The sequence below is a fragment of the Melospiza georgiana genome, chromosome 1 (genome assembly GCF_028018845.1).
Source record: "Melospiza georgiana isolate bMelGeo1 chromosome 1, bMelGeo1.pri, whole genome shotgun sequence".
Lineage (NCBI taxonomy): Eukaryota > Metazoa > Chordata > Aves > Passeriformes > Passerellidae > Melospiza > Melospiza georgiana.
In genome coordinates this window covers 112,771,577-112,786,212 of record NC_080430.1, presented here as the reverse complement: position 1 = coordinate 112,786,212, position 14,636 = coordinate 112,771,577, and the positions used below count along the sequence as shown (strand labels likewise).

Sequence of the window (14,636 nt, the reverse complement as noted above, 5' to 3'; positions counted from 1 at the left end):
GAGTGATGAGGTCTCCATTGAGCCTCCTGTTCTCCACACTGAACATCCCCTGCTCTCTCAGCCACTCCTCATCACACCTGTGCTCCAGACCCTTCCCCAGCTCCGCTGCCCTTCCCTGGACTCGCCCCAGCCCCTCAATGTCTTTCTTGTGGTGAGGAGCAGCGTCCCCCGCTGCGGCCCCAGCAAGGCAGCAGCTCTCTGCCATGGGGCTGATTCCTGGCGAACTGGAGGCTGCTCTCCCTCCTGTGTGAGCAGGACTCCCTGTCACACTCACTCACAGGCATTTTAATACAGAATCGAAACATAAACGAGTTTCAATAAGGCTTTAATCCGTTCCGCTGACAGCCCGGTCCCTGGCCCGGTCGGCCGAGGTTCCCGGGCCTGCGGCGCCCTCTGCCGGGCTGCTCCAGCAGCGATCCCCGGCGGATCCGCTCCCACAGCCGCACCCCCTCAGGCCGATGTTCCCCGGCTGCCAGGCAAGAGCTGCCCCTTCCCCTTCCCCCGGCTTCCCCTCCGGGGGTCACAGCCCGGCCCCTCCGCTCTGCCCACCCCGCCTGGGCCTTCCCCGCCACGCTCCGGGGAGCGCTGCCGGCGCGGGGCTCCCTGGTGCAGCACCAGCCCCCGGCACCCGAGAGAGGGTAAATCAGAGTGACAGGGTCACCTAGGTTGGAAAAGACTCTGAGATCATCGAACCCAACCTCTGAACAAACACCATCACCATGTCAACTAGACCACGGCACTAAGTGCCACATCCAGTCTTTGCTTGAACACCTCCAGGGACAGTGACCCTGAGCAGCACATTTCAAATGTTACTTCAGCCTAGGGTACCATCACATCTCAAGTCTTTTCACACAGGTCAGTTCACTGTAAGATACTAAATAAACATCTACAGTTGACACAGAATGCTTCTTTAGAAATAAACTTACATTTTCTGCAGTTAAAAAAAACAATAGCCACCATATCTTAGCCGGTAATATTCCATTCTCACTGTTTTCCCTCTCTGGAACTCTGTAATCCTCATCACTGAAAAAGGAGTCCTACACATATTCTCTCTGACTTCATCCAACAAGTAGTCCTTTACCTCACCATGCTCTATTCCCAACACTGACTATTCCAGATAGTCACAGTCTCAAAGTACTAAAGAGAAATACAAAATGGTATCTCACCCACCACACTACAGAAAATTTGGGCACCAACTTGTCACAAGCAGCCAGGGACTGTATAGCGTCCAGATGATCATCTCTGGTGACAAACCCACCCACCTGATAACTTTTTGAACAGACATTGACATACAAGAAATTCAATTTTAATATAAGAACAAGTTGCTTTACTGCAAGGGGGACCAAGCACTGGCACACATTGCCCACAGAAGTTGTGGAGTCTCTGCTCTTGGAAATACTCAAAACAAAACCCGATACAGCCCTGAACAGCCAGCTTCAGTTGCCCAGATGAGAGCAGAGGTACTCTCCAGAGATGCCTTCCCACCTCAGCCATCCTCTAATTCAGTGACCACACTGCCAAGCTCTATGTGAGGGGCACTGCTTGGTTCTGAGGTTTGGCAAAGAAAATGCCTTGAAATTCTTGTGTACAGAATTCATTCTGAAAAGATAAGGTCAGCAAAATCCTCACACTACCCCAATTCAAATACAAACAAATATGAATACATTCCATAATTATAGCAGCAAGTTTTTTCTTAAACTTGGAACAGTTTCTCACCTTACAAACCTCATCGTTCTCCTCTTTGACAGGCAGAGAATTAGTATTTGTGCAAGAGTCTGAGTCTGATATCTCTACTGAGCTGTCCTCTTTTTCTGACCCATCACACTGATCGGTGGAATCAGTATCCTTCTCCCAGTCAATAAGCTTCAATTCATCTAAAATAGAAGATAGGTAAAAAGATTTTCTTAATCACCATCTGTCATAATCACAAAGTCAGAGTAACACTACAGCCATCCTGAACTTGGGGGAAGAATTGCAACATTATTTTTTACCCATGCTCAACTGATGTTTATGTTTAAGCATTTTGTGTCTCACAAAATCTAAATCCTACTAGCCAAAAGTGTTATGTGAGGAAGGATAAAAATTACATACATACAAAGAAAAATATTTCAAAGTACCGTCTGCAAAGAGGTGGTACACTTAACTGCACAGGTAGGTAGGGTGTTCTCTTTAGTGTAGTTGTTTTTAATTTTTCCATGGTTTAGTTAGGGTATTTTTTTGCCCAGCTGCATTGGATTTTCCATGTGTACTTGTTCAGAATTGACTGTTTTAAGTAAATGCCTTAAACAATGTTAACTAACATCTGCTATTAGTGGCAACCCTCACAGAGGAATGAAAAAGTTAGTTGAAATAGTCACCTCCTAGAACACCAAGGCTAAATATACAGGTTTGCAAATCAAATCTCTATAAGCACATCAAAGAGAGAACTGTTGAGGACAAATTAATAGAAACAGGAATAAGAAAAGATGGAGGTAAAAAGCCAACAATTAAAAAAAGCCCCAAACAAACCCACAATGCAATGGCAGTAAACAAAGAGATGCAGACAGAAACGCAGAACATTTTTCCACCACCATCAGGACCAAGTGGTATTTAATGCAACTCCAAAAGCCCATTTGTAACTGCAAGGATCTACTGAAGGGCATGAAGACCTGAGCTGCAGTAACACCCTCACAATCCTTTAGGTCCAAATGCCACAAGGTACTAAGAGAGATAACGTCAATGTGTTTTGCATAAATTAGCGTGTTTAAAGGAGAAGGGATGAAAGCTTTTTGGGAGAGTTGCTTTTTTTGCTTTTGTAAATGCCATATTTCTAACACTGGAATAGTCACATACAGGGGAGAGGCAGCAGAGAAAGAAGGCACCTGCACCATGCTCCAGGCATCTGTACATATGCATGGAACTGTGGCAGTACCTTCTGTACTTGGCAATGCTACTGTAATCTAAATACTAGTTCCTACACTTACCTTTCAGACTCTGAAGGCACCCAGACAAACACACAGCTATAGTGCTGCCTCCTATTACACACACAAATGCATTTCTGTTTCTGACTATGAGGAAGCTTCATCAGAAATTTTAAACACAGACATCAGCAAACAAGTAGAGCAAAGAGGTTTCATTTGAAACTGTGTGACAACAGAATAAATTCCCTGATGAAATACAAGGCAATCCATTTTATCTTGTCACACTGAAGTACTGCCACTCAAAGTGAACTTCACTTGAAAGGGAACACCTCTAAAAAATACTTTTCCCTACTTTCCCTTCCCCACACCTACAACTGTACCTATATATGCACACACACATAGAGGCACCCTGGGCACAATGCTAAAATTAGTGTATATAATGGTTACTTCAAAAAACATGAAAATTACAGTTCTTTTACTGCCCACTGCTCTCAGGATATTTTTGGGTTTAGAAGAAAAACATGACAATTATTAGATTTTCTCAGTAACCTTCAAGCAGATATGTAACACATCAGGGTTTCTTCAATTACACAGAGAAACCAAAGTTTGCTATTTTACAAGCATAAAAATATGCCTGTGTATTGTCTCTTAAAAAAAAAAAAGGAAGATTAAAGCCTGCAGGATATACTTGCAGAGGACAAGTAAATTATATTAATGGTAGGTTAGAAAAATTCCTATTCAGCATCAGATTGCAGTTTAGAAAATAAACAGTCTCTCCTTTTCAAAAAGAAGAAAATTACTAGGAATTACAAAAGACAGCCATCAGATATGCCAATGACTGGCATATATAGATGAATGGAAGAAGATTTTACGTTTTTGTTTTAAACCTAAGGAGCACATTTCACCAGTGCCACACATGAAACAAAAAGTCATCAATCAGTTAATCTATTTGCTCAGCTCACAACAACATTTGAATGCTTTGCCAGACATCCAGGATCCAGTCTAACTGTAATATTTCAGATCTAGCTGACATACTACAAAGTTAACCTATTTTACATTGTAAAGACTTCCTAACAAGTTCTAATGCAACTTATACATTATCCCAGTTAACACTTCTACAATAGAGCACATAAAATTTTTCTGTCTTCAGCTGCACTTTTTAATCAATTTCTCTCCCCTCTGTCATTTCCTGGTCCATGAATTTGAAAGGAAGTTCTAAGAAATAAACCCATGGCTGTTCACATAGTGCAGTTAACAGGGGAAGCAAGGAATACTGTGTTCTGAAATGAAAATAGATGGCACCCAAGATGATGCTATCTGCAGCTGCAAAGTCTGCCATATCTTGTCAGTAGATGCAGAAAACTGTGTTCCTTTACTCAAAGGTTTAAAGTTCTTGTACATAATTTATGCTAAAAGCTTATTCTATATCCATATGAAATTTATTAAAAAAACCCAAAAAAACAAAAACCCCTTCAACTGATCTAACCAAAATAGGAATGGATCATGTCATTTTGTCAGAATGACCTCAAGAATATTTTCATTACAGCACCAGAAATTGACAGATGGTTTCTTGCTAAATCTTGCATTTGAACTTACCTTCACTACTTCTGTCCTCTAACAACAAATCACATCCGCTAGGTGATTCCTCTGTTTTGGAAGAGTCACATTTTTTGCTGTCCAACCTTGGAATCAAAGTTTTATTTCCATCATCTGAAAAATCACTGCCACTAGAGGTCCATGTTATGTCCTCAGCTTCCTTAGCACTTTCAGCAGCAGCAGCTTCTAGGAAAAAGCATTTCAAAATGTTAGACTGTTACAGAAATGCAGTTTTGTTAAATTTAAAAGTATTAAAAATTAAACTGTACTATTTTTAAAGGGCAAAATTATAAAATCTGTTACTAGGCATCAGAGATTAATACTGAAGCATTAACTCACATGTATTTTTTATTCATATATACATTATTTTCAGTTTAGTTCTCCACAATAAATGCAAACACTTCATTTTATACAATGAGGCTACAACTGTGTCCTTCAGCAGTGTGAGGACAAGTCATGACTGTCTGACATTTAGTCCCCCTACACACAGTCCTAACACTCCTCCACTCCCCCACATGTACCCTTGTAAAATGCTGAGTGCTTTCAAGCAAGACTTTCCTTAGAATTCTGGGTTTGGGAGCTCTCTGACTTCATCCAACAAGTAACAAAGGAATAAAAGTATTCCATCAGTAGAGATTACTGTTCAGTTTTCTCTTTCAGTTTTTTCAGGAAAAAACCAAAACTTCTTAGGTGTTGCAAAGAGAAGCTGGTGCATTTTTGAAGCAAGACATTTTAATTCAAAATACCTTTCTGCATTATTTTTAATCATAAAATCAAGGAGAAAAGGATTTATGCTTAGCATGGAGCATACAGAACTAGGAAGGCAGAATTCTCCACTTCCTACCACTACTAAAATGTTATAAGTAAATGGAAATTCAGATAATTACTGGGGGTTTGGAATTAGGCAGAAGGGCCCAGAAGAGTAAAATACCACCACATCTGCAACACAGAGAGGTTCTTCTTAGAAATCCAGAAAAGCTAGAACCCAAAAGGTAAAAAAAAAATGCCCAGTAGGTCACCTACTTACATCCAACAGAAGCAGCACAGCTGCTGGAGCAAGCAGAAATAGAACCTGAAAAATACCACCCCCTCTTTCTTTCTTTTCCTCTGGGCTCAAAAAAAAAAGGAAAGAACTAGAAAGAGTCAGTAAGTCCTCCTCCTCTTTATTCTGACTAGAGTTCTTTTCTTTAATGCCAATATTAAGCAACTTGGGGGCATACAGGAGATTGTAAAAGCAGGAGGTTGATAAAACTCTGTTTTTCTACCTATTGCTCATATTTACAAAATGTGTGCTCTTATGCCTGCTTGTCTGTCTAGAAGACGACAGAATAATCTCACTTTCAATCTATACAGCTAAGGGCTATTTTTCATTCCCTCCTAATAAAATGTGGAGCATTTAAATATCCCATCCCTTTAATAATACACACCATATACAGCATTAGTGATGCTTCTTTCACCTTTCCAACAGCAATAGCTGAGTGCCTGCAGCTTTGCAGAATAAATTTCTGGCACTATGGGGGAATGGATGAGCCCCACAACAACAGTGAGAGACTGTGGGTCTTATCAAAATTAGCTTCTAATTACAGTAAGAGGAGAAAAAAGCAACCAGTACTTTGAGCCAACTTCTACCCGATACAGAACAAAATAAAGTAACAATAGTCTGACAATGTTAACATCAAATAATCCAAACATACTAGATGCACTTTCAGCAGATGTTAACAGCGGTCCAAGACGCTTCTTAATCCTGGATTTCTTATTAGAAGGCCTCTGGGACTATATTAAAAAGAGAGAGAGATTTAATCACTAGGACATTAAAAATAATTTTAACATGTATCAATATATTTAAAGGTGTTGTTACTCACCTACCAAAGCTTAGCAGACCAATTTCAAGTTAAATTTAAAATCTCTTACAAGACTGTAATATAATGAAGTATTAAAGCACGAGAATAGTAACATAAAATCTGAATTTTCATAGATTTGGAAAATACAAACTTTCTATGACCATGACAGAAATCACATGTGACCTTGAGAAGAACAGGAGCCAGTATTTTCAGCACTAAAATGTCAAAAGTGGGCAGTAACAACATGCTTGATAAAGCATGTGTCCTCTTGAAAAGTTACAGAAAGAATTTCTTGGTTGCCCTGTCTCTGATTTTACTATATCCCATAAGACATGCAATACTGTGACTGCTCAGTACCAGAAGAAGAAACAGAAAAGCAGCTTGGGTCAGCACAAAATACTTTTCATTCAGATCTGGCTGATCGAGCAGGATTTTCTACACTTAATTCACTATTACAAACACTATTTAGGTCTAGCAAAAACTCTTCAAATGCAAACTACGGCATTCTTGTTCCATATTTTTTAGGAAATGTAGCACTCCACCCCAAATGTAAAATTACTTTTGCATCCTTCAGTATATTACTGAATTTTTCTAAGTGATGAGTGCTATCTAGAACACAACACATGAACATATGCCCCCCAAGTTACACTAACAAGTTAAGACAATGTCCTTATGTAACTGTGCTTTCCATTTTCTGTCTATTTTGACAGTTGCAACAACATGCTGTTAGTTAGGAAACAACACCAAAAGAAAAGGCAACATCTTATTATCCACTCGAGCATGGAAATTCACTGTCAGTTTGCATCTCTTTGTTACACCACTAAGGCAGCATTTTACCTCCAGCACTGAAGTGCTCTCAAAACCATCCCCACACCTAAGCCACGCATTGGAAATCGAAGAGGCAGACACTGATGTCCTGAGATTTGATTTTTTCAGACCTAGGGGTGTCTCATCTGGGAATGGTGTGTGTTCTGCATTCCAAAGTCTCTTCCGCTAGAGAAAGGAAAAACAAACCCATTAAAAACACGGGGTAGAGATAATCAATTTCAAGTTAAATTTACTTACTCTAGATTGCCACTAGTATTTTCTGAATGTTTACAAACAAATTCCAATTTTTAATGAGCTCAGGAAAAAAAAAAATCTCAAACATTTGCAAGCATCGTTTATGCAGCTCTAAATAATAACACCATCACCAAGGTCAGGGGTAAATTAAGTTTTTGATAAATACACTTTCTGATGGTCTAAGTTACATCCCATAATACCTGATAGCTGCTCAGCAAAGCTGAAAATATTATGTTACACAGGAACAGCTCACTAAAATACACTTTAACTAAATAATGCCTTCAAAGTCATATTTACCGTGCTTTAATTTTGTTTATGCAGGAGGTCACACTAGGTATCACTATACAGTCCACCATTAAAAATAACTAATCAACCAAAAAAAACCCCACTCCAGGCTCTTTCAGCTGTAAGAATTACACTTATTTCCACAACCATTTCCCCACCAAAAATGTTTCCCTCCCCTTACAAGGGATGCCAGAAGTCATTTGGAGCATTAGATAAGTCACGAAAGAGGATTAGCATCAGTGCTAATTTCATGCAAGAGATTGTAACATCTGAAAATAGCTGAAGATGAGAGAATTGCCTGTTATCACATCCAAAGCTGTCTCTCAGATTCAACACCAGTTTACACATAGAAATTGAACTTGAGCACGATAATCATCTTATCCTACTGTGTTACTGAAATTTATCTTAGAAAGCACTGACTGTATCATCTAACTACATCTGTCTTCTTCTGATATGCCTTCTCTCAAGCAACTCCAGTTCCTATGTATAAATAATTATTACTCCAAAATTAAGTTAATCAGCACAAACATTTTCTGCCAGGCTGGTCAATCAGGACATACATGTCAAACATATGCACAACAAAAGAACAGAAAGTGGAATCACAGAATAAATATTCTGAGTTGGAAGGGATCCACAACTATCACAGAAGCCCAACTCCTGGCCCTGCACAGACCCAAGAATCACACCACGTGCCTGAGAACACGAGCATTTGGCACTTTTTACAAATGGAAATGCGTATTTGCTTTCCATAGGGTTTTTCAGTGCTCTTGAGAATGAAACAAGCAGTTCCCAAAAGCAGACAGTGAGCAGCATCTTACTTCACCCCTCCAGTCACACAGTCCTGCTGTGCACGGTAAGAAGACAGAGCAAAACAAATGCACTTTGCAGTTTCCACTGATGATAACTGACCCTGCTCAGAGCCTCTTCTAAAACTGCTGGGGCTATTTACACCTCAAAGCACCTACTCATTATCACCAAAGTCAAACTGTCCCCATAACTACTCCCACAGACATATGAAAGGTACAATCTTGAATCTGACATGGTATTAAATCTGGAATCAACAGTGCTTTGGTAAGGACACGATGTCAGGTAAGCAGACTACAGCAGTTTAACAAGAAAGGTTAACATTATGACACAGAGAGAATTTAAATGCTGCTTCCCTCCCAGGGAAGATGCTGGCCCAAGCCTCAACTTCCACAGTGCTTAGACAGGAACCTCTGCATTGGGCTCTTGGCAAGTGCTTCTGAAGGTTTTTAACCTTTGTCAGTGTTGCTTTTAACCTTAGTCAGAGTCTTGCTTACATGCCTGGTGTTTTGTAGCTTCTAGAAGATTTTGCAAGATATATTTTGCAAAGGCTTACAGTATCAAATACAGTTCATTGAAAGCTCATTTCTTGAATGGGATGCTGCAGTTTTGAGGAATACACGTCTGTGCCAACAGCAGCACCACAGCTTGCAAGCAGGTTTACAGGACAGCACTTCTGATGGTCAGTTAAAAGCAGAAATGGTTGCAAATAAGTGAAAATAAGTGCACATAATTGCATGCACCAAGAGTTGCATGAAACAGGCTTTGGAATATACTTCTATTGTTAGCAAGCTTAATAAACATAGAGCTAGGGAGTTACTCCCTGTTAAGCTTCTCATTCATGCTATTCCTAAAATCATGACATTTGCTTACAGACAGCAAACCTCAATTTCTCAGTGCTGTCCAATACCAACACAGGAAAGAAAGAGTGTGACATAAGAGGCAGGGGATGAACAGCAGAAATTGGCAGCTGATACACAGCCACTGCTGCACAATTGCCAAGATTTGGGAAGGGGACACCATATAAAAATCAGCAGGATAAAGGCTACGTGTTAACTCCCTCTCCCTAAGAGGGGTTAGGATGCAAATAGAAACGATGTGCTGACAGGTGACAAGGCTAAAAAAGCAAACTGAGTAGAACAAATAGCTAGGTTTATGCTTAGATGGTTATACTTCTATTTAGTGTCCAATCTGAAGTTGCATTGGAAGTGACTTTTAAACAACTGAAATTCAGTGTACTAGACAGTCGTGGTTGTGACAGACAAGGAGACTTTTCATAATTGATGACTTAACAGCAGAAGAGTTTTATCTAACCCTGCACTTCCTTGCCCCAACTAAAGCCAGGGCTGCTCAGGTTTTCAGAGCAGCACTACAGAGCTGTCTCAGGGCAGGTGGTTCCTTGACAAACCAGAAACAACTGGAGTCTCCTCTTCCCCTTCTCCTTTCCCAGCACTTTGCACTCACCAGACTTTGTGCAGACACAGCAATGATGAACCAAATTGACAGAAAACTTCTTTGGGAAGAAGCATTTGTTATCTACAACTGGCGCAGCAGCACAAGAAAGGATACAAGCATCAGTGGAACCAATCCAGCAGCTGCTTGACACCATGGCAGCTTAATTACAACCTGAAGAACCATCAGTACTGTGGACAGTTCTGGTAAATTAGCTCTTTGTTTCACCATGCATCTTGCTCCCAGACTCAAGAAAATCTGAGAGTTTCTGCTACCACCACACAGAAATTTATGACCACTACAAGCACTGAGAAAACAGTCCCCAGAGTCCCAAACCAAGGAAGAAATACACCTTTTACATGAGATATTCCTCAGCTACTGCAAATTCTGGCAGACTCCACTTGGAACAAAACAAAAGAGAAGGACTTATGATTGCTGATACTGACAGCAATGGCTTTGAGTTCCATATTTTTAATACAAATATCTTGCCACCATTTCCCACATTCTAAATCATCTTAAAAACTGGGAAGAAAACAACACCACCACCACAAAAAAAAAAACCTCCAGAGCCAAATTACCGGATCCCAAACTCCTTGTCAATTTAAATCTCTCCATATAAATAATTGATGTGAATTCAAGAAACTGGACCAAGAAACTGGACCTAGAGCTTCAATCCACAGTTACTGAGAGGGCCAGCAGCCTGCAGGGCCTCTGTTTGGCTCTTTGCCTTCAGACACAGTGGGAACAGTGCCAAAGTGGGAGACAGCACTGTCACCCTTCCCCAGCAAAGCCACCTTGGCACAGAGGGGTGGTGTCCAAGGACTTCTATCACAGCAATACATCTCCTGGCATGCAGAAATGGCAAGTTTTAAAGGCTCTTTGCTTCTGCTCCAGCCTGCTTCACAGCAGCAGAAAAACTAACATTTTAAGAAACTTAATTCTCAGGAGTAAATATTTATAATTCAGCTAATCTGAAGGCTGTGCTGCCCCCAAAGAAATGCAGCAACAACTGTGAGTTCTTTTAATCTTGAGTCACAAGGTTAATAAACCTTTTCTTTTAATCTGAAATAAAAACTGGGCACACAAAAAACTTGTGTAATTTATTAAAGGAATGCATGAAGTGCCTAGAAACAAGGTATTGGAATTAAAAAAAAAAAAATCACTGAATCAGGCTCTACATATAGCATGTAGACCTGCATGTACATCACAAAATCAAGATTTATTACAAAACAGAGTCAGACAAAAAACCTTGTAAATTGGGTAAGGTGTCAGAAGCCAAAATATGAACTCTGAAATTTTGAGTTCCAAAGGGGAAGCGAGGATGGCTATCTCATATAGAAATTGCCTTGACCTCTGCTCCCAAAAGCATTGCATTTTGTCAATGGAGCAGTTCCTTCTAAATGAGTGAAAAAAAAAAATGAGTTACTCCTGTTGGCATTAGTGGAATTAGGACCAAGCCCTCCTCATAAAGGGCATGGCAAGCAACCTTACCTTTATCTCACTGGAAATAACTAAATAACTAAAGGAGTAATGGCTACTTCAAAAACACAGGAAGAGCCCCCAGGAACACATGACCCAATATATTATCTACCTCATATGCAAGTGGTATTTCTTTGACCTTCTCTAACACAAAAAACAACATAAGCTGAAGGAGAAAACTAGTGATAAAACATTTCACTACATAAGCTCCTACTGCTGCTGGCCTTCAAATCCAAAAATTAGTCATGTCACTTAAACATCAGTCAGAATTATTAAATACAACTGTTACAGTCTTCCTGAACAGAGTAGAATGAAAAAGTACTGAAAATCACAGCTCTACTTGCCAGAGACTTTTCATACTAAAAAAAACCGAAAAAACCAAACCTGACATGGGCAATCACGCAAAAGTATGCAAATATCCAACACAGACCAACGGCCATCCTCATCTTTCACCTTTGTTCTCATCAGTTTCACACGAAAATACTCCAACTAAAACACTTCAGCTTGTGCTGGCCTTCAAAACTCCAATTTCAAGAGAGTATAAAACCAAATTTGACAACAGAAACCTCGTTTTCAGCAAAGCACCGTATTCATGACACTGAGTTCTTAAAAGTGTAACGATTGCTTTTAATGCCAAGATAAAAAGTTCTAATTTAATATGAAAACATCCTTGCATTGTAAACTCTCAAGCATTCAAATAAAGGTTACAGACTTAAAAGTCATGGTTTGTATTTTTTTCCAGTGAAGATTATTTTTTCCCTCCTGTGAAAAGCAGTATGCATATTTTCCAAAGCTGACTCACAAGAACACATGTGGTCCCGAGAAAAGTCCTCATCAAGTTGTAATCCTTCATGAAACAAAAAAGTATATTGTACAATCACAGTCAATGACAGCACTGATAACCTGCCATACCATACCGCCTCCTACTCTCATGGTAAAGAACTACTAAAACCAAATTAAAATCTTAAAATAATTTTCCCATTGCTATTGATGTGTGACACCAAAATTTTTAAAACACTCTTTCAAAACCTTTCTTGGTGCTCATGATTTTTACTACACTAGATAAAATACTATCCTCAATGACTTATACTAACATATATAAGATTACCATTTGAATGACAGGATTTTAAAACCTATTCTTTTTTAAACAAGAACATAAATTACTATATGCTTACATTGAAAAAAACAAATTCTCCTGGAATAAGGATATTATTGAAGTATACTTTGTATTAATAACTAGTGCCAAGTAGAGAGAAATCTGCAATCTATGAAGGCAGTTAAAGAAGTATTTTAGAAATGCTTACAGAAAATTAAGTTATCCAAAATGTTTAGGATACAATAACAGTATCACACATTTTTGTTACATCTCAGGTTAGCACGGGTTTTTAATAAATTTAATTAATAGCCAGCAAGTGCTCTATTTTTCCTTGATCAGTATAAATTTTCATTCATAAGGAACATTATCTTTGTCAGCAAAAGGAGTTACTATTATCACAGGCTGTTACCACATTGCAACAAGAGTTGTTTAAATCCTGTTTCACTTAAGTGTACATTTTCTCACTAGGCAAGAATGAAAAGTCTTTCAGAAGAAAACATGTGTAGTGTCAATTTACAGGTTAATTCATGTGAAATATATTAGGTTATTTTAAAGCTTTTTTTTGTAGGCTTTTTAAAGCTGTTGACATTTTCTTCCATTAAAATTTCTTTTAAATGGGCTTATACTTAAAAAGCAGTTGAATGTGCACACCAGTATAGACAAACTTCTTTAGGAACCAGATCTGTAATTTGCCAGCCCTGTATGTCAAACAACACTTGCAGTCCCGCTTTCAGCAGCGCATCAATACTAGCCTAAGCGCGGCTAATCAGAGCCAGCACATCCCAATGGCCCCTCCGCGGGGAACATCCAATGCACCAAGCAAATCACCAAAGGAAAGGGATACAAAAGCAGCACGGGGCGCTTCTCCCTCCGCTCCCAGACAAGGAAGCGAAGCTGCTCCAAACAGTACTGGCCAATTCCCACAATTCTCTTTTCCTCTCGAGTTTTACTCTCCCTGCACGTTTCCCCGCCGGCCAAGCGAGCAGGCCGGGCTCGCCGCTGCCCCGGGTGCCGCGGTGGATCTCACTGTCGGTGTTGCGCAACCGCGCTCACCAGCGCCGCGGCAAGGGCCCGCGCTGCCGCCCCGCGCTCCAGCGTGGCGGGTCCCCGGCACCAGCACCGCCTTGGAGCGGATATGAACGGGCAGCGAGGGCGCAGCGCGGCGGCGGCTGCTGCTGCTCCTCTGCCGCCGCCACCAACACCACCACCAGCCACCCCGCGCCCCTCGCTGCGGGGCCCGGAGGCGCGGCTGGCCGGGGCGCACGGCAAGGCCGCCGCGGGGAGCGGCACGGCTCGGCCCTGCGGGGCGGCCCGGGAGCACTGACCAGCCCGGCCAGAGAGCACTGACCGGCCCGGCCGAACCCCTTCTCCTCCCGTCCCGCCGCCGGTACCTTCCCCTTCCCGCCGGGCATCGCCCCCGGCGCGGCGCCGCGTCCCCGGTCACGTGGCGGGGGAGCACCGGGGGCGGGGCCGAGGGAACCCCCGGCCCGCGCCCGCCCTTTGCAGCTTTGGCGCCGCCGGGGCCGCGGCTTCTGATTGGGCAGAGCAGGGGTGACGTGGCAGCAGGGCGGGGTTGCCGGGAAGGCGGGGCGCGGGGCGGGCCGGGGGCCCCGGCGGTCCCGGGCGGTGCGGGTGGGGAGCGCTCCTCGGGAGCGGGTCGGCATTTCCCGGGCGGTGCTGGCCCCGCCGCCCTCCTGCCTTCCCTGCCGACCTGCCCCGAGGCCCAGGCGGAGCTGGGGGTGCTGCGGGCGAGGGCGCTGCCGTGAACTGGGCCGTCTGTTCTCTGCCCAGGGCAGAGGCTGATTTTTGAGGGCATGGTGTGGAGAGCGACATCTGAGCTCTGCTCTTCTCTGCGAAGTTTTTCCGCCTGGGTTTCGCCGCTGCATCCTTCATTATAGCCAAGGTCACTCATGCATCCTTCGTGATATCCGCGTTCACTCAGAAGTAAATCTCAAATGAGTGTTTAACACCGCAAGGAAAGAAAGAACAGGGATGGAAACACTGCCTAGATACCCAAGCAAGTAATGTCTAAACACAAGGCACTTGATGCAAAATATTACTGTGACACCATTAAAATCAGATTTTTTAAAACTTCCTGAGCAAAAAGCCGATAAATGTACT

General features: G+C 41.9%; 1 protein-coding gene across 3 annotated transcripts in view; it reads right to left on the bottom strand.

Annotated features, from left to right (window-relative positions):
* SPIDR (scaffold protein involved in DNA repair) overlaps positions 1–13,946 on the bottom strand; it is a 195,216-nt gene extending 181,270 nt beyond the window's left edge. For 2 of the 3 annotated variants that reach the window (XR_009114481.1, XM_058024781.1), the window contains exons 1-5: positions 13,907–13,946; positions 7,175–7,330; positions 6,191–6,269; positions 4,497–4,682; positions 1,717–1,874 (exon numbers count right to left, since the gene is read on the bottom strand). Coding sequence is in view for 2 of the 3 variants with exons in the window: in XM_058024781.1 (XP_057880764.1) it covers positions 1,717–1,874; positions 4,497–4,682; positions 6,191–6,269; positions 7,175–7,330; positions 13,907–13,927 (600 nt within the window). In the remaining variant the exon portion in view is untranslated. The remainder of the gene's footprint in view (positions 1–1,716; positions 1,875–4,496; positions 4,683–6,190; positions 6,270–7,174; positions 7,331–13,906) is intronic. The other variant, XM_058024787.1, reaches the window with a different exon arrangement.
* Positions 13,947–14,636: the final 690 nt, after the last annotated feature.